Raw genomic sequence first — 20,239 nt, 5'->3', positions numbered from 1 at the left:
GATGAATTACTAGTAAAAGGATCTCAAGGAGATTTTCACTTGGATTTAGACCAATTGGGCAAGCACAAGAGACCAAGTGACTTAAGAAATCTAATTTCAGAAACACACTGTTGAAGTATCCCCCTGTGACCATTACAGTGAGACAATAAACCAAGTTTTAAAGTTCTGTTTTGTGTGTTTGGCTCATAAAAGTCTCTATTTTTTTTTAAAGTTCCCAGGTAAACAACTATAAGATACTGTAGTATATATTCTTTACTGTTTAACTTCTGCACTAGATACTATGAGGAATCTATTTTTAACCCCAAACCTTTCATTCCAGAATAAGAGACTGACGCTTCCTTCTACTACTATGACTAGTCTAATATTCCTTTTGGAGCACTATCTCTTTCACCAAGTTTATACTGTCCAGCACATGCAATCTATGGACACATGGCTGACATAAGTCAAAAGGAGACTCTGATAATGCTGTAGAAGGCGAACTCTTGAGGCAATCCCTGTTTTTGCAAAAGATTTCAATAGTTCAAATAAGGCTCAGGCTCAAAGCCAAATTTGCAAATGCCAAGCAGCTGAAGTTTGCCCATCACCGATTCTACTTTCCAAAGAATAATTTCTTTTGGCAGAAAGCCACCCAAAATGGAGCAGGGGTCTTTCTAAAACATTTTCTTTGTTCACTTGCAAGGAATACAAGGAAGGAAGAAAAGAACTAAAGGATAAAAAGATGATGTGCTTGTTACGAGAGCATTACAGAAGTCTAAATCCCTGCAGATATTAGAGCCCTTGTCATGGATTGGTTTAGCTGTTCTATTTTAAGCTTTCTGTTCTGCAACAGAAAGCTATCATTAAAATTTCCCTTTTCAGAGTGCTTTCACAGCAAAATATTGTAACATTTCCCAAATTATACTCATTTAGTTTCTTGCAGTGGTGGAAAAGAGGAGACCACAAACACACCCACAAATGAGGTTTATAATTCGAACTGGCACTCTTGAGGATGGGTCTGCTTGTAACACCAAAGCCATTTGGGACAGTATTCGACTGAGGCTAACCATAGAAAAAATTATAATATTGAATACATACAAGTCGGCATTTATGGGGAAAGGCAATGACATATTATCATTCAGTAGAATGACTAGCGCTGAATCCAACCGACCAAGGAATGTTTTAAAGAGACCTGAATAAAACAGCACAACATCCAGTTTTTAGAAAAATCTAACACAGATTATTGTGATTATTATCTGTTCTGCTTTCTGTAATCTATTTAAATTGCTCTAATGTTTTTATTGATTGTAAGGTAGTTTGGATTTTTCTTAGATGCCAAATATTTAAAAAAAATATTGAGTAAACTATGCTATCAATAACCTATATCATGGCTCTAGTCATGTTAGCCAATTATGAAGAATGATAGCAGTTGCAGTCCAACAACATCTGAATGTCATGTGTTCTTCATCCCCATTTTTGACAGCATAGACAATTCCCTTGATCAAACGGCATTCTTCTTTAATCTCCACAAATCCTAACATCCAAGCAGACATGTTAAAAATATTTTGTTGGCAGTGTACAAACTACTCCTATGCTAGAATTTTATCAGCTTCTCTAACTTCTTTGTTGCCCTTGTAGGCTTTTTGAAATGCAAAATTCATCCACATATCAAAATATGCAAAAAAATCCTTAAAAACTTTGGGCACCTCTATACGTGTCTCTGATCACAATCCTTACTTTAGCTACTGTTAAAAAATTGACAATTTCGTCTCTGCTGAAAAGATCTTCTGATGTTACCATAAACCAGTGGTTCTCAACATGGGGCCCCCAGATGTTTTTAGCCTACAACACTGAGAAATCCCAGCTGTTAGGATTTCTGGGAGTTGAAGGCCAAAAACATCTGGGGACCCCAGGTTGAAAACCACTGCCATAAACCATGTTGATGAGCATACTCTCTCATGTACTAATTCCATATTTCCCTTTGAGATATGCAGGATTACTAATCTCTTCAAGCACTAGGGCTGGCCCTACTATTGTCCAGACAGAAACAGCACATATGAGCAGTGACTTCTGATACAGAACAGGACATGAGGACATGAAAAGGCAGTGAATTCTTAGCTATTTCATCCATTTGTATTGTGATTTCACTGCTAGAGATGCAAAATGGTATTTGAGGAATTTTCAACCTACTGTGCCAAAACAACTCTCTAGGTTTGGGTATTATGCCCTTTTACTCAGGGAGTAAAACTTTGCCTCTGACAGCCAAATGTTTTGGCTTGGTGAAAACTGAAGAAGTTTGTTCTCCTTTCTTTCAGCTGCACATCTGAGAGCTGGCACACATAAAGAAGAAGTAAGCTGCTCCCTTGTACACAATTTCATGTAAATGTTTCTCCACATCACTACAGACTTTGGAGCTTTGCAGAAACAATGGAGAAAAAGTCAGCCAGATGGTGGCTACAGTGTAAACAAAGCCTGTTGCATGGAGGAAAAGAGACGGGACATATTTATATGAAGGGTGTTATACAAATGCCTTAAACAAACAGACACACAAACACACCAGATGGAGCATTTTAAAAGGGGTTGTACTTGGCAACTGTTTTACCTGTGCAGACCTTTTCCAAAAAAGAGGCCCCAGGCCTGTTTACACATTCAAACTGGCTGGCGTACAAAAACAGTATCTATCAGCACAATATGAAATACAGTATCGTGTAGCTTGAGGCAGAAGTGGAATTTGCAGTTTCCTGGCTCTGTGTCCTGGTCACCTCCTGTGACTCAAAAAGGCTGAGGCAGGGAAAGCCTATCCACATGTTTAATTTATGCCCCCGTATCAGCTGTGGAACATCATCGTCTGACCTGGGTCTGCTTTGAAAGATTGGGGACAAGGGCATCCAGTTTGGGGGAATTATCCAATTAAGGCTCCTAAGCAAAATGCAATAGCTCAAATCCTGTATTTTCCAAACCACAGAAGAATTCTCTTTAAAAATACTTTCCCTTCAGTCAGCAGTCTCTTCACACCATCGTCTCCTTTCCATTTGTTTTTTTTTTAAATGAAGCTCCTTCAGGATAAAGTCGTTCTATACCCAAGAATAAAAAGTCCTTCAAAAATGATATAATGCTAATGTTTTAGAGGTGCTTCACATAAAGTGAATTCTCTGGTTTATGGTTTGCCTTCATACCAGTTTTTCCTTCAGTGATGTTCTTGTTTTGAGGTCTTACAAGCACCATGACTCCAAATGGCAATAAATCAATGCTCAGATTGATGCAGTATCTATGATGCTCTGCATAATCTGCCTATGCTTTGCTCAACTCCCTTTATGTATAATCCATTTGATAAGCAAATAGGAGAGAGCTGAGAAATGATTTTTTCAGATATGCCTGATAAGATGTGGGAAACAGTAAGGACAGGCACATTTTCTACAAGGAGCTCACTTCAGAACAGGAAATTGTCATGGTTTGCAAAGGCACTGTGCTGTGTTTGTTCACTGGAAAATGAAGTGCATTAAGTCAATTGGCTGAGCCTCCAAAGACCTGGGGTTGATTTGATACTGTTTCTGTTCTGCTGCTGCAGAACCTGTTTGGACAGGTTTTCAGTGCTGGCTGAGTACAGCTGATGAGAGAGCAGTGTACTAAGAGTGCCCTTGCTATTTTGAGGCCTGTTTGTTGCTAAGAAAAGAGGAAGAAGAACCAGGACTGTATTATTCTCTGAAGCTAATTTGTGGACTGTGAAAGGACTGTTTGTGACTGTGGACTTCTGTAGGTGATCAGAAATAGTAAATAGTATTAAATACTACTGGTTTTTTTATCTCTTGGAATTAGTAAAGTTCCTGTATTTTTTGTTCTGCAAACCTGAGTGGCATGTTATTGTTCTGCAGGTGACACTGGATCATGGGCACACGTAAGAGCTTCCATTTATCATCATCAATCTGTAACATAAATGACATGTAACCTGCACACATGCATTCCTCTACGAAAAGGAGATGTCTACCCCACTATGGATAGCTAGTGGTTATCTTTCAATGGGATTTATATGTTGCACAATAATGTGCATGTTCTTTTGTAACATGCAACAAAAACACACAGATCACGTAGCTCAGTGGTTCTCAACTTGATGTCCCCAGATGTTTTTGGCCTACAACTTCCAGAAATCCCAGCCAGTTTACCAGCTGTTAGGATTTCTAGGAGTTGAAGGCCAAAAACATCTGGGGACCCCAGGTTGAGAACCACTGATAGATGATTGCATAGCAAGACATGCTTTCCTTGAAGGAAACAGCCTTGGGTTTCATCTGGTATAATGCAGTTACCAGATTTCTTGATTAGACTAGCAATGTGGATTAAAATCCACTATTACATTTTCACACAATGGGTGTGCGAGGGGATTGTTTCGATTCCAAAGGCTACAAAGAAATTCTATTCATATAGCATGCTTGCTAAGACTACAATGCTCATCACCCAGATTGTATAAGCTGTTAACAATGTCTCTTTAAAAAATGGATATCTTATCTTCAGTATTCCTTTGCTCAATAACCCTTAGCCATTTACATAATTTCTTAACACAGACACACCCTGTCTGTTCTTCAGTCTTTCCCAAATTTGGATAATCAGATACTGCTGATCTTGAAAAACTAACATCCATAACTATATTTCCAATGCTAGGGTTGATTTTACCTTTAGTCCAACTTTTCCTCCTTCTCTAATAGAAAGCAGGCCAGATTCTTCATGTGCCTTTAAAAGCAACATGATCATGTATTCTCCTTTCTCCTCTGGAGAAGCCTAATTCACATAAGCAATCAGTAAACAATTTAGGAAATCCTTCTCTTAAGCCTAAATGTGCAAGAATAGGAGTTATGGGGTTGTTGTGTGTTTTCCAGGCTGTATGGCCATGTTCCAGAAGTATTATCTCCTGACGTTTCGCCCAGATCTATTGCAGACATCCTCAGAGGCTGTGAGGTATATTGGAAAAACTAAGCAAGGAATGTTTATATATCCGTGGAAGATCCAGGGTGGGATTAGCATTAATGGCCTTGCCTGGGGGAATCCTTTGTTCGGAGGTGTTAGCTGCCCCTGATTTATTCATGTCTGGAATTCCTCTGTTTTCAGAGTGTTGTTCCTTATTTACTGTTCATTGGGGTTATGTATTCCATTTTATTGGAGTTTCAAAGTGACCAAAATTAGTCTGTCTGTGAAAATACCAAATACCTCAGTGCTCCCAGCAGTAATTTTAAGACAGTGGTACACAACCTGTGGCCCTTCAGTTGTTTGGGACTCAGACTCCCAGAAGTTCTAGCTAACTTGTCTGATAGTTAGGGATTCTGCGAGCTGAAGTCCAAAACACCTGGCGGAAAATAGGTGGTGCACCACTGTTCTAGAACATGGCATTTCAAAAAATTGATATTTGTACAATGGAATTAAGTAGCAGTATTATTTTTCAAATGATCAAAATGACTCCTTCCAGCCTTTCTTTTTCTGTAACCTGAAGAATGATCAAAATGGCTATCTCTATAGGCTAACAGCTTAATGGGTTGCTTATGGAAGCATACATTGTCTGTGGAGCTAATGTTTGCCATCTTGACATGCCCAGCAAGTAGTATAGAAAAGCCACCTAACATACACAGCCTTGTTTCTGTTGTAGCAGAAACAAGACCCAATCAAAAGTAACACGCTCATCAGCCATTCTTAGCAATGTTGAATAGCAAGAGAAGCAGCAGCAACTAGCACATGTGTCCTTCAAAGGACTATGTTCCAGAAAGCAATTCACCTCGACTCTGCTGCCTGTTGACCATCCCTCCCAGTGTCCATCGCCGGTCCAAGCGCCTCAGGTGAGCCTTGCGTCTTTTAGAAACTATTTTGGAAAATGGATGAAAACACAAAAGAGGAAAGAAAAAAAGTGATGGATGGGTGAAGAACAGAACCCAACAAAAACATGATAATCACAAGGATTGTTCTTATGTTAGCAAGAATGGGATGCAGTAACACAATGAGGTATGTAATAAATAGGTTAAACTACATGAGATTCATACATGTGAATGGGTTTTACTATAATACATTTAGTGAGCATCCACAATATTAACTGAGTATAGTGTGTATACAGAATTTTGCAAGCATTAATGGTAAAAATAAAACTAACCAAGATGGAAAAAGTAAAGGTGACTCTTTCTATATTGCGGACTATTTGTGACATAAATGACCCTGAGCCTTTGCCAAGATTTCAACTTGTTACACAGATAGTTGTACAGAATCAAAGGAAGCAATGCTTTTTTTTAACCCTCTATATACCAACCCACAATGAAGAAACAATTGGTTTGTCTGTATCTGAGATACCTACTATAATAGAGCTTTAAGATGTTAGCACTGAAAAATTACATGTCAATATTTATAATAATTCAAAATAAATTAATTAACATTAAGCGAATATTATAAAATTAATCCACTACACTAATCACAAGTAGCAACTTAGTAACACATTATTTTACCATGTACCATGTAAAACATTAATTTACAGGTTGAACATTCCTTATCCAGAATTTTGAAATCAAAATACTGCAAAGTTCATATTGTTCAGACCTTTGCTTTCTGATGGTTCAATGTATATAAAATTATTAAAATATTTGGGCAATATGTGCAAGCTATATATGAAGCATCAATATGTTTTGAGTTTAGACTTAAGTTGCAACTCTAAGATCTCATTATGTACATATTTGCAAACATAAATATTCCATAATCTTAGAAAGTCCAAAATACTTCTGGTTCCAAGCATTTCAGATAGAGAATACTCAAACTCTACTAAATATGGCCAAACCTGGCCCAAACCTGATGTAACTGCTCTCAAAAGTAATAAATTATAGAGGCACAAAATGGTGATCATCCTTCAGAATGTTACTGGTGTTGCAACTAAAACAATCAATTGATACTTTTATCATCATTATTAAACAATGTAAAAACATAATGGCCAATTAACTTCTTTTCACAGTTTAAGTGCATACTCTGATGGTGGACATTCTAGAACTTGGTGGGTGAGTAATAAAAACATTTTTGTGACTATGGAAATCCCCACCACCACACAAAAAGACAATTGAAACATTATCTTTTATCTAGGGAATATAATGAGAATAAGTGATTTTAGGAAGGAATCAATTCTGACAAAAAAAAAAATCAATAGCTTGGAGTTGATGTGCACCTTGTACTTTAAAGTCAACTTTCCCATCCTTTACAAAGGCTGAAAGGATTCAAAAGGTTAACATGCCAAGTCAAATCTGAAAGTTTTCTCCTTGTTAAACAGTAATTCATCAGATTGCAAATAACAAAGGACAATGTGTAACTAAGAGATGGTTACCATAGCTGTGCATAGAGGACACTTTATTGTAATAGTAGAAGAAATCTGATGATATTTAAAATATTGATAATATTTTGCATTCATTGAATAATACACCTACTGGAGCTGATATGTCACGAGAAGAGAATAATCTTTGACTTATGCATTGCTAGTTTTCTCTCATTTAAGGAAGTAAAATAATTCCTTTGAAAAGCGTATAGCTGGGAAAGGAAAGGTTCAGCTCTAAGCTACATCCTCATATCTTTAGTTAGATGGTCTACTTCTTGCTCTTAATTCCAACCACTTTCCACCACCTACATCATTTCATTTGCATCTCAAAATCCTCCAATATGCAACAAGTGTCTGCCTCCTTTGTCTTGACAGCTAACTTTACTTTCCTGTATCATCTGAGTCTCAGCTGGACAAAGTCCAACACTATCCATTCTGTTTCTGGCAGCTGAACAGTAGAATACAGAATTCTCTACTAATTTAAATGGAGATGCAGGCAGGTTAGTGCTACTGCATCTACTGCACTTCTCTTTTAACTTAATTGAAGATTCACTTTTAGGCCTTATGGTGCCACGTTTTGCACTGGGAACCCTGATGAGGCTTGAGATGATAAGACTTCTTTCAACAACCCAGGGAGTTTTCTGCATCACTTGCTGTTCTACAGCTGAAGGAACTGTTGTATGTTTCCATTCCTGAGACAGAGAAGGTAGTGCCTTGGATTAGAAAGGGTTAGTGTGTAATTAAGATACTTATGACACCAAGTTTCATAATTTCTTCCAAGCACCTTCATTATGGTGTCAGAGACGTAGTGCTTCAAACGCTCACTCAAGATGTATTTTTTGAGGATGTTTATATAAAAATACACCACAAGTGCATTCCAACAGTACTGTAGCTTTTTGGTCTCAACATGAACTTTTTATTTGGCATAAGAGCAGAAAAGTATCTAGGCCAGGCATTTTTGGTAAGACTGAAGGGAGTCACAGTGTTGTACTCAACTCTGATTTAGGATAGCATCCTCTATGCACAGCTATCTATCACTCAGATGATGAAGTACAAATAATGGAATAATTAAATAGGAACGGTTAAACTAAAATAAACAAATACTGTGTTGGGTGAGAATGGATTCATTTGGTATTCATCAAAATAGAACAGCTGAAAGCAACACTATTTGGAAAGAGGCTGTATGCTGTTTTTGTCTAACAGGACAAAACCAGACAAAATAGGACAAAACCAGAATAACCACAACAAGGTAATAACATGTTTGCATCAATTATGCATGCATACAAATCAGGAATAGAGTTTTCACTGCTTTCTGTGCCATCATTTATGAGAGACTTAAGAGAAAATTGACATTTAACTACTATTTCAAGTTTCTTATAAAAATCATGGGTTCCCTATTATACACCTACCCAAAATATTACAGGCCACAAATTGCTATAAATCTCTATTATCACAAAATAATATATATTGATGTATAGTTTACAATTCTACAGCAATGTACATAAATAGCGAGCATTCCTTCTATATCTTGTATTACCAGCATTCCAGACTACATGGTCCAGGATGGCATTAACAATGTTTTAGTCTTCCAATTGTATTTTAACAGTGGCTGCCAATAGATACCATTTTAGCCTTTGTGCTGATGATAACATATAGCTTATGAAAGGGTGCAGATAGATTTCAACAATTTACTTTCTTAGAACAAGTGAATTTATTTACCTTCCCCTCCTTTGGACATGTTAATTTCAGAATCATCTCTAACTCCACTTTGGGATTCTAGGTATGTGGCAGGAACCCAGCCTTGCTCTTCTGACGTGCTTACAAACCACCAGCCTGTGAAGATCAAGCAGAGAAGGGATGTCATTCAGAAAGAAGGAAAAACGTTTGAATGATTTCTAATTTTTCAGCACCAGTATTTACTTCTTCTTTGAGTGAAACAAGGGCTGTAACAAGACGTTGGGATTTTTTTTTTCCGTGTCAGGAGCAACCGGAGTTGCTTCTGGATTGAGAGAATTGGCTGTCTGCAAGGACGTTGCCCAGGGGACGCCCGGATGTTTTGATGTTTTAACATCCTTGTGGGAGGCTTTTCTCATGTCCCCGCATGGAGCTGGAGTTGATAGAGGGAGCTCATCTGGGCTCTCCCCGGGTGGGATTCGAACCTGGCAGCCTTCAGGTCAGCAACCCAACCTTCAAGTCACAAGGCTTTTATCCCCTAGGCCACCGGAGGCTTGACATTGGGATGTATCTTACATAAACAAGATAGGATCCTCAAGTGTTAAAGATATGTCACTGAAAAATTAGGATCAACCCATGCCATAACATTTCTCATTACTACATATTTACATGAAAGCTGGACAGTGAAGAAAAAAAACAGAGTGGGAAATAAATCTGAAATGTGATACCAAAGGCTAAAACACAAAACAGTGTTGAACAGAGAAAAAGCAAGCCTGAATTCACACCAAAATGACTATCGCTATCATATTTTGGACAAATAATGAGACAACACAATGTACAGTAGAGTCTCACTTATCCAACAAAAACGGGCAGGCAGAATGTTGGATAAGTGAAAATGTTGGATAATAAGGAGGGATTAAGGAAAAGCCTATTAAATGTCAAATTACGCTATGATTTTACAAACTAAGCACCAAAACATCATATTTTAGGACAAGTTTGTCCCTTGTTTGGGAGTGTGGCTGTACTTGTGTTGTTGTTGGGTGTGTTGGCCAGCTGGACATTGCTGCCTAGAGAAACAGCTGTGCATCCGGGTGGGAGGCAGACTGCATTGAATAATACGTTGGATAAGTGAAGGTTGGATAAGCGAAACTCTACTGTATTAGAAAATAAAACAATACATGGACAGTTGAAGGCATTAGGAACAAATAAGATTGAATTACAGGTGGAATTACTCCATCAGGAAGCCACAGTCCTAAGCCTGTAAGATCTGGGAAAGACTGTTAATAACAGGGTTTCTTGGAAATCTCTCATTCATGGATTTGCCAGAAGTTAATGGTATATACCAACAATAAACCCTATTTCTCTAACAGCATTGCCGTCCTCTTTAGACCTCACTGGTGAAGAGAAAGATATCATTTTCAGGGATTTGGAGAAGGGAGAGGCACAGGTTTGTGTATAAATTAGATATGTTTTGTCCTTTAGATTCCCTATTGAGGCTTTCCTAACCATACTATTCAATGCTACTGCGCTTAAGCTCAGAACTTGGATCTTGTTTTGCCAGTTCCTTTCTCTGAATTCATTGGCAGTCTCCCATCCAAATACTAACCAGGATTGACCCTGCTCATTTTTATAAAAAAAACCCAGATAGGATTTGATGCTTTCATGGTATTTAGTTTGCCTCTCAGTATGCATAGCACTTACTGTGGGTTTGTGGAGAATGAAATGGGGTTGTACTTGCTCAGTGGTAGGCCAAAACCACTTTGCACGTACTTTAATCAGAAACAAACTGTTATTTCAACTTAAAATTTCTCTGGTATAGATTCACTGTCTACTTTGGCTAGTCCCTTATGGTTCCTGATTTATAAGATGCCTCAGTGCTCCTTACATGCAGTCCCCCAGTAATGAACAAGATATGTTTTGTAGATTTGTTCTTTCGTTGAATTTGTATATAAGTTAGAACAGATATATATTTTAAAGTGTAACTCCAGCTATCTATATATCTATATATCACAGAGTTGGAAGACACCACATGGGCCATCTAGTCCAGTCCCCTGGGATCAGATCCGGGGATATAGGGCAGTGTTGATCCAGCTGGTGACACTGTTAAACTGTTAAGTAGATGGACCCTCCTGCTTTGTTACATTTCCAAAAGCAACCAAAAATAAAGCAAAGTGCCCAGCTGACATCACAGCCATGGCTTAGCATCATTTCATCTTAAGCCCCAAGAGGCAGAGAATTCCATTTCTGGCACAAGAGAGATTTGGAAAAGGTTGCTTCACAATATTCCCAGTCAGAGAATTTTAAATTTAACTACACTTTCGCACAGCAGGAGGGAGATTTTCCTTAAATGACGTTCACCCATGGCAGCCGGATATGCTAAACAATAATAAAAAAGAAGACCAACGGAGCAAATTCATTTCCAAAAGGTTTTGTGCACATAGACTGGTGCTAGAAATTAAGAATTATTAACGGTGGGGAAAGAGAGTAGGTACATCAAGCTCAATATGCATTTGAAATTATGGCACAGAAGAAAACAGACCAGAGACTGATATATATCTGATTCTCATTGGATGGAAACAGTCCTGTGAATGTGTTGTCGAAGGCTGTGAATTCTTCTTCAGAAAGTCCTGTGAATTCTTCTTCAGAAACAAATGTTAACATGAGCAAAAAGGCTACACTATAAAGTTAACACTAATAAAAACTATGATCTTTGAAGCATTTCATTTCACCTAAACTTTGATTTTGTGCATTATTATTCCACAGAGTTCAAAAGTTGGACTAGACCTAAAAGCCATTTCAACTTGGATCAAAGCAGACACATATAGTTTAAAGAGTTGTGCCAAACCAAATCATTCCATACCCAACTAAAGGAAGGCAAAGAAAGCAAAGCAAACATGACCCATTAGAAAATTCCCCTTTGGCTCCAAATAAATTGCCTAACACACATGAGAAAATAGACACACAAGCATGTGTGTGTCTGTGTGTGTGTGTGTAAGAGAGAAATCTGTATAACAAATTATGTACCCCAAATAAAAAGGCCAGTTTTCTGTATAGAACAAGAAATCAAAAACAAACCAAAGCCATAAAAGAGAGTACATACTCTTTACCATATTGCCTTGTGCCCCCTGAAGCAGGATCAAATGTTTCCAAGTGGCATCAGGACAAGGCAGGAAACAAATTAAAGATACTTTGAGTGTTGGACTACAACACTGGAGACAAGGGTTCAAATAGCTGTTTGGCCATGGAAATCTACTGGGTGGCCTTAGGCAACTCATACTCTCCTAGTCTCAGAGCAAAATGAGAACATCCTCTAAACAAATCTTGCCCAAAAAATTCCATGATAAGTTTGCTTTAACACTGAATTTGTTTTAATTGTTTTCAACTAGGATTTTAAAAATACTGTTTATATTTAATATTGTTTTAATGTTCGTATAGTTGTATACTTTAAATGGTGATGCTGATGCTTTTATGTTAAGCCACTTTGAGTCCCCTTCAGGGGAGATAAAGCAGGGTATAAATAAATTAAACAACAAACAAACAAAAACTTAGGGTCACCATAAACTGAAAATGACTTGCAGGCACACAACAGCAACAGGTACTGGCAACTGTATGGGCTTCTCTTCAGGAAACAAAGTGTTTTGGGATTGGCCCTGGCCCAAAAGGTGCATAGTATTTACTCTGATTATATGAGAAGTGTCATTAAATCTTCAAATGCAGAAAACCTGCATCATCACATTTCAACCTGCCATCTTTTCTGGTTCAGCAATGTTGTAGAAATTAATTTTTATATCCGTAATCTAATTGCCTGCACATAACATGTTATGTAGTCTGGCATTTCCCCCTTCGCTATTCCCCAGTTCATCTGGCATCCAGGTATTGAGATTCTGTTTACAAGGTGTACCAAGCCCTCATCTTAATATGCTTGATATTTAAATGCTTGATAGGACAGCATGACTAAATAAGCCTAACAACATTTCTTAAACTAGACTGAATTGTAGTTCAGAGGCCTGAGCAGAAACAACCCCTAAGCATCCATTGTCAGAAGTCGTTTCCACACATATAACTTACAGTACGGATTTACATAAATGCAAAGGAGGATATGAACAGGATAATATGAGCACATATTTCATAAGAACGAAAAGCACATCACTTTCAACTAATAGAGAATTATCCCACCAAAAGATTTGTGTTGATACTTGATTATCCTTATAGGATGGGTTTTATTGGAATGCTTTCCCTGTGCAAGAAAGTCAACTACTCCCCTAGTGGCAATTTCACTAGTACTCTCTTGTGCAACCATAGGTCTCAGGAAAAAAGACTTTCCCTCCCAAATCTAGTTCTTCTTCATTTTCTCCCTCTACAATTGTATTGCTACAGTGGAAAAAACAAAGTAAAGGGTAGGAGAGGGCGGATGCTTTCCCCCTTATCTGCAGTTCTGTAGCGATCTGTGGAAGATGTCCAACCATCCCCATTTTCTAGTACCAGATGTGAAAAGACATAGTGTATTGTTCTGCTTTATTACCATTGTACACAAACATTACTTTCGGGACAAAAAGTTGAGAAAGGAGCTGCCAATGTTCTGGTGGCCAGAATTCAAAGAGGGGTAGAAGAGCAACTTTTCAAACCTAGTTTTCTTTGCATAAAGTCATATAAGTGTGTGAAAACTGTTTTGAGAACAGCATGAAGCAAGCAATGCCCATTTAAGGACATTTGATGTTAGGAAAGGCATATCTTTGCTATAATGTCACCAATTACACTATCACCTATGTTGCCACTTGGATTCCTCAAAAATATATTATGCAGATATGTGTAATCTATGCACATCTTTAAACCATTTTGAAATCGAATGCACCAGAGAGCACATAATTACATGTCTGAAATAAATAAGGTATGACAATAAAGCTGACAGTTCAAAGCTGGGCTTTAGCACAGCTGGTTAATCACCAACTGCAATAAATCTTGCCAGTCGAAAGGTTGACAGTTCGAATCATGGGTCGGCACCCGACCTTCAGCCCAGCTCACTGCCCATCTAAGCAGTTAGAAAATGAGCTGTGAGTAGATAAAATTAGGTACCGCTTAAGTGGGGAGGTATTTTATGGCACTATAAAAAGGAAATACCAGAGAATGCCGGCAATCAAAGAAAGTAGGAAGTATGCAATCTAGACTCTTTGACATGGAGGATGGAGTGGCAGCACCCCCCATGGCCAGAATCAAGCACAACCTCCAGGACATCAAAGGATGGGAAATGCCTATATGTACCTCTATCTGTAGTCTGTCTTGTCTGTATAATGGCATTGAATGTTTGCCATATGTGTTCTGTGATCTGCCTCAAGTCCCTTTGGGATGAGAAGAGCAGAATATAAATGCTGCAAATAAATAAATAAATAAATACTGAACTTATGGTTTACACCTGGGATATAGCAAATAAAATAATTCCTTAAATAAAACTAAGTCAGAGGTGCATGCCTAATGTATAGGATTTGAAGCTGGGAAGCAAATGTGTCTTTAACTGAAATCAGTTTTCTACAAACTTATTTCATAAATGCTGAATTCAGCCTGGAATTTTTAAAAATGAAGCTCTATGGCAGCAATTCTGTAAACCACTAGGTCTAAGGAAACCGTATGAGAACACAATGAATCTTATGCTTACAAGAGGTTACAAAAATCCAGCCCAACTGGCTACACATTGTGGTTGACACTCTCCTGTCTGAGGGATTAAACCATCCAGCTGCAAAGGCACACAGGACACCCATGCTGTATTTACAGACAAGGAACTTGCTGTATGCTCAGGACAAACAAAGGGCACCCTTTGCTGAAACTGTGAAATTCCACCCCCCTGTTTTGAACAGACTGGCTGAGACAAACAAGGTTTCTAGTTGCAAGTAGTTCAACAATACATGAGCAAAGAATGTGCTGAGGTTGCATCTTTAGAGTCTGTCTGTCAGGGAGGTGTGGTTTTGGAAACTGACACTGCCACCTTCAAGTTTTTCCTAGGATGAGGTGCTGCAGTTTGGAACATGCTGTGCAGCAGTGATTAACTATCTTGACACAAAATCAAGTTCAGAAGCATGAGACAATGTACTGTTCCATTGCCTTCAATAGGGTCTGGACTTTGGTGCAGTTTTGCCTTTTGACTTCAGAAAGGGAACAAAGCAGAATGGCATAATCCGGATTACACCATAGATCAGAGATGTCTCCCAACTTCTTCTGTTAAGAGTGTGCCACAAATTCCTACTGCTCTGACTACCCATGCCCCATATACCATAATAATAGCTGTGCCTGGATTGTGTAATTCTGCACGCCAGGGGGACAGACTGGATGACCTTTGTGATCTCTTTCAATTGTATGATTCTGTGAGTCACACCTCCCTAACAGAAAGAGCTCTAAAAGAAGAAAAATTCGGAAGGCTGCCTTTTGCCTTCATGTTAAGCAAATTGTCTAGACTAAGCAAAACCGCTTAGCCAAGAGCTACACAGAAGGAGTCAAGGTTGCAATACTGTAAACCAGTATCTCCCCCAATCCCCAATCCCTCTATCCTAGATAATTTCCCCAGGAGGCTTCCCTTACTAAAACCACAAAGAAACAATGTATTTATGGGGTTGTCAGCCTCCCCCCTCCCATAACTTCATTTCTCTGTGCAGGAGTGGAGCACAATCCATTATTAAAACTATTCTGCTGTAACATCTGCAGGAAATTATGTAAAGTTCTCTCTACATACTGCCAAGATAGCAAGAGGTTCACTTTTCCTCCTGCACCATTGCTAATAATTGTGTGTGATACTTTATGCTTTTCTCTTCCATCTCACTCCATTTCTCAAATGGGTATCAGGAACTATGGACTGCAGACCTAGATTATATTCCATGCTCCTGCCACTTTAAATGTTTTTGTCTCTTTCTTCTCAGAGGATTTTAATTTCTGTTTGAAGAACTGAGTCTAAATTCACAGTCAAATTGTAAAATGAGCTTTGGCTTCAGAATTTGTTTAGCTCTAGCAGCCTGCCTTAGCTTTTCATGCTAGTTTCTCTGTAGCCATTAAACACGTTTGGGCAACCGGTTCTATTCACATAAATGCAAAATTCAGATACGTATAAAATATTGGATAGTCATCTACTTCACTGCTTCTTAAACTGTGGAACTCTGTGTAAGATGCTTCCGCTGTACTTCATAAAAAGGAAAATCAGCTTATTTAGCAATAATCATAATCATAATCATAATCAACTTTATTTCTAGCCCATCCTCTGTCCCCAGGCGGACTCAAGGCGGTTATCACACATATAAAACAGCAAACATTCAGTGCCACAACTACATCACTTAATATCAAAAAGTATAAAATAACAATAAAGGTAAAGGTTTCCCCTGACGTTAAGTCCAGTCATGTCTGACTCTGGGGGTTGGTGCTCATCTCCATTTCTAAGCCGAAGAGCCGGCATTGTCCGTAGATACCTCCAAGGTCATGTGGCTCGCACAACTGCATGGAGCGCTGTTACCTTCCTGCCAGAGCAGTACCGATTGATCTACTCACATTGGCATATTTTCGAACTGCTCAGTTGGCAGAAGCTGGAGCTAACAGCGGGCGCTCACTCTGCTCCTGGGATTTGAACCTGCGACCTTTCGGTCTGTAAGTTCAGCAGCTCAGTGCTTTAACACACTTCGCCATCAGGGCTCCCTATAAAATAACGATAACATACTTATTTTTTCTAATTCCGAATTTTCACTATAATAAGTATGTAAAATAACAATAACATACTTATTATAGTGAAAATTCTGAATTAGAAAAAACAACGAAATTTAAATGTAACAGTCAGTAAAAACATTATTGCACAGAGCATATACTCGGACCGAATTAAATGACCAAACTGCAGAAAATGTTCGGCATTCGTTGTAGTTTCACTTAGACCATAGCTATACATAGATGTGTCTTTAACTGTTTCTTAAAGGAGAGGAGGGTGGGGGCCATTTTTATTTCTTTAGGGAGGGAGTTCCAGAGGTTGGAGGAGGTCACGGAGAAGGCCCCCTCTCTCGTTCCCACCAGCCGTGCTTGTGACGGGGGTGGGACTGAGAGCAGGGCCTCCTCAACTGACCAAAGTGCCCAAGATGGTCTATTTAGGATGGTCCTTAGCTCAGAAACGGATCAGTAGCCAGCAAGCCTCATAAACGTTGACTTGTTATCAGTAAATGTTTGATTTTTATACCTATTTTACATACCTATAGACCTGGGGTTCTCAGGCCAAAAGGGCTTCTGAATGAGAAGGTTTAAGAAGCCCTGATCTACTCCATGCATGCTTGCACAGAAAGGTATCAACCAGAGAAGTGGAGAGGGGACTTGCAAGATAAATAGTTTAGAAAGCAAAAGAGTTTGCCACTCCCACTGCTAAAAGATTACAGCATGCCCTTAGTGAATAAGCAGTAGTGTGTACCATGGTCTGGAAAGGTTCTGAAAACAGACTAAGAATCACACAGATGAACCACACCACACACTACAAAAGAATTCTGGGTCATTGGCCAATCTGGCCAAAGGAAACATTCCTTGTTCAAACACAGTGATCAGTCAGTCCTAAAAATGTAAAAACAAAACTCATCTGCTGAACTTCACCCAAGAGAAAGGTCTCTTTGAACAAGTTCATTTGTTCACTTGAATCCTGAATATCTGACACCCATTATTCTTCACCAGTGTAAAGAGTAATGTTTTCCATTTTAGCAGCATTAAGAAAATGCACAAAATCCCAGAGCACAATCACTTCAAACAACACAACAAATGTTTCTTGTCCGAAACACCTTTCTTCCCCAACTATGTAAAGAACACACAGTCCTAGTCTAGAATTTTTAGGAGGCTTGACTGGGTGCAGCAAGGGTGGGGACTTAAAGCTACAAAAGCAAGGGTGGGGACCTAAAAATATTACTCTGTACTTTGTGAAATCGATTAGAAGCCAGTTAAAGATGAAGCAGGCACCCATTGAAGGGCTATTTATCTTGCACATTTGTAAACTAGATTTTGCCTATGCAATATACTTTAGAACAGTGGTTCTCAATCTGTGGGTCCCCAGGTGTTTTGGCCTTCAACTCCCAGAAAGTTTAGAAGATAACATAGGAGGTCTTTTTCACAATACATAATTGTAACAATTTGAAGCCATCTTAACTGCTATTATTTCATTATTCCAGCTAACAGAAATCTGGAATTTACCATTTGGATGGTATTTAAAATTCTCTGCCAGACAGCGTTGGTGCCTCATCAAACAACAAAATGTTATGCACTGCTGGGTGCAGTCATAGGAGTCTAAATGGTATCAGTGCTATAATCACATAGTATGAGTAAAGGTAAGGTAAAAGTTTTCCCAGATATTAAGTCCAGTCGTGTTCAACTCTGGGGATTGGTGCTCATCTCCATTTCTAAGCTGAAGAGCCAGCATTGTCCGTAGACACCTCCAAGGTCATGGGGCTCGCACGACTGCATGGAGCGCCGTTACCTTCCCGCCGGAGCGGTACCTTTTGATCTACTCACATTTGCATGTTTTCAAACTGCTAGGTTGGCAGAAGCTGGAGCTAACAGCTCATTCCACTCCCTGGATTCAAACCTGCAACCTTTCGGTCCACAAGTTCAACGTTTGTTCTATAGGATGCAGTGGGATGATGAGTCCATAGCTTCAGCTATAAATCCAGTTTTACATTTAAAAATCCACACAAAAATTCAATATTAAATATGGATTTTCCAAACACATTCTACAAACACAGATTCCTTAAAGTATTTAATCCCAAAATATATGTTTTGAGCTGAGGACCTTATTGCAAAATTCAGAGAACTATAAAATCAGTACTCATGAGGCAGTTGTTTTGGCCCAAGGTAAAGCTTTACTTGGCGAAAGTAAACTTAGCTTCTGAATTCATTTCATGCACTCAGAATTCATTACTTGCCATCCTGGAATCATATCATGGAACCATTGGTGGCAGATCAACTCAGTGGTGGAAACTACCACCATTGGCAAGTGCACGATTTGCATTATTACAAATCTATTTATTTTACTCAAAGTTCTCCATATTATAACGGAAAGTTTGTATTTCTAAATCTTGGACTTGAATGAATGGCTAAATATAGATATTATAAACAACTCTTTATTGTGCACAGACTTTTCCATGCAATTACAAAATGTTTCTTTCAGTCATGATTTGTCTCCTCCTTTCTCCATGCCACCATCCCATCTATAGGTTTGTTTTGCCAGAATTATCTTATATAAGAGATTGCAAAGACAAGCCACTGTAATATTAACAGAAGAACCCATTTCTCTCCTTTCTTCATTTTTACTCATACAAGGAGGTTAAATTGGCTGCAGAAGGAACTTGGCAGAGAAGAGTACAGTCCATGAATCATCATGCGGGGGAGGGAAAGAGTTTCCATTTTCCTTCAAAATCAACTAAAATATTCAGCTATTCAAATATTTAAAGCTACATCTCCAAGAGGCACAAGCATGGCTAGATTGCATGTACTACACACATCTAAGCAGGGGCTGAGAAAAAATAGGTCTTTATAACAACACAAGAGAAGGTTTTCTACATTCATCTGCAAGACTTTGCAACTTTCCATATGCCAGGATCATCACTGCATTTGCATAAACATATTTGAATAAACACAGGATATTGTACTGTAGGTCTCTTAAACCATTACTCATTCTTGGAATTTAGTACTTCTTGTATCATAACTCATTGTTAATCACCAGTTTTCATGCACAAGGTCCTAAGTTCTGACCTTGGTATTTCCCACTAAACCGCATGAAGTAGCTAGGGATCTGGAAGTGTCTTACCTAAGGCCTAGGGAATTATTAGCAGACAAATATACTGTTCAATCTGAATGAAAAGTCATAATTAGCACTATACTGCCTACTCTGATACTATCTCCTTCAGAGTCTTCTCCAGGTTCCTGGATCTCTACAGATTCCAAAGTTGAACAAATAATAATAATAATAATTATTATTATTATTATTATTATTATTGTACCCCGCTTCCATCTCCCCAGAGGGACTCAGGGCGGCTTACATGGGGATATGCCTATCATCATTGTTCTGGGAGCCACTGGTGGTGCAATCAATGGGTTAAACCCTTGTGCTGGCAGGACTACTGAATGACAGGTCTGAATCCGGGGAAAGCAGGTCGAGCTCCCTCTGTCAGTTCCAGCTCTATATGCAGGGACGTGACAGAAACCTCCCACAGGGTGGTAAAACATCAAACAACAGGCATCCCCTGGGCAACGTTTTTGCAGATGGCTAATTCTCCAACCTCAGAA

At 38.7% G+C, this 20,239-nt stretch overlaps 1 protein-coding gene across 8 annotated transcripts in view; it reads right to left on the bottom strand.

Moving 5' to 3' along the window:
- The window catches only part of sh3pxd2a (SH3 and PX domains 2A), a 304,174-nt gene that overhangs the window by 34,763 nt on the left and 249,172 nt on the right, over nucleotides 1-20,239 (bottom strand). For 5 of the 8 annotated variants that reach the window (XM_062976293.1, XM_062976294.1, XM_062976298.1 and 2 more), the window contains 2 exons: nucleotides 9,014-9,127; nucleotides 5,732-5,815 (listed from right to left, as the gene is read on the bottom strand). In XM_062976293.1, coding sequence (XP_062832363.1) covers nucleotides 5,732-5,815; nucleotides 9,014-9,127 — 198 coding nt within the window. The remainder of the gene's footprint in view (nucleotides 1-5,731; nucleotides 5,816-9,013; nucleotides 9,128-20,239) is intronic. The other 3 variants (XM_062976295.1, XM_062976299.1, XM_062976297.1) reach the window with 1 other exon arrangement.

This window comes from Anolis carolinensis, chromosome 3, assembly GCF_035594765.1.
Source record: "Anolis carolinensis isolate JA03-04 chromosome 3, rAnoCar3.1.pri, whole genome shotgun sequence".
NCBI lineage: Eukaryota > Metazoa > Chordata > Lepidosauria > Squamata > Dactyloidae > Anolis > Anolis carolinensis.
This window is presented reverse-complemented; position numbering and strand designations above follow the sequence as displayed.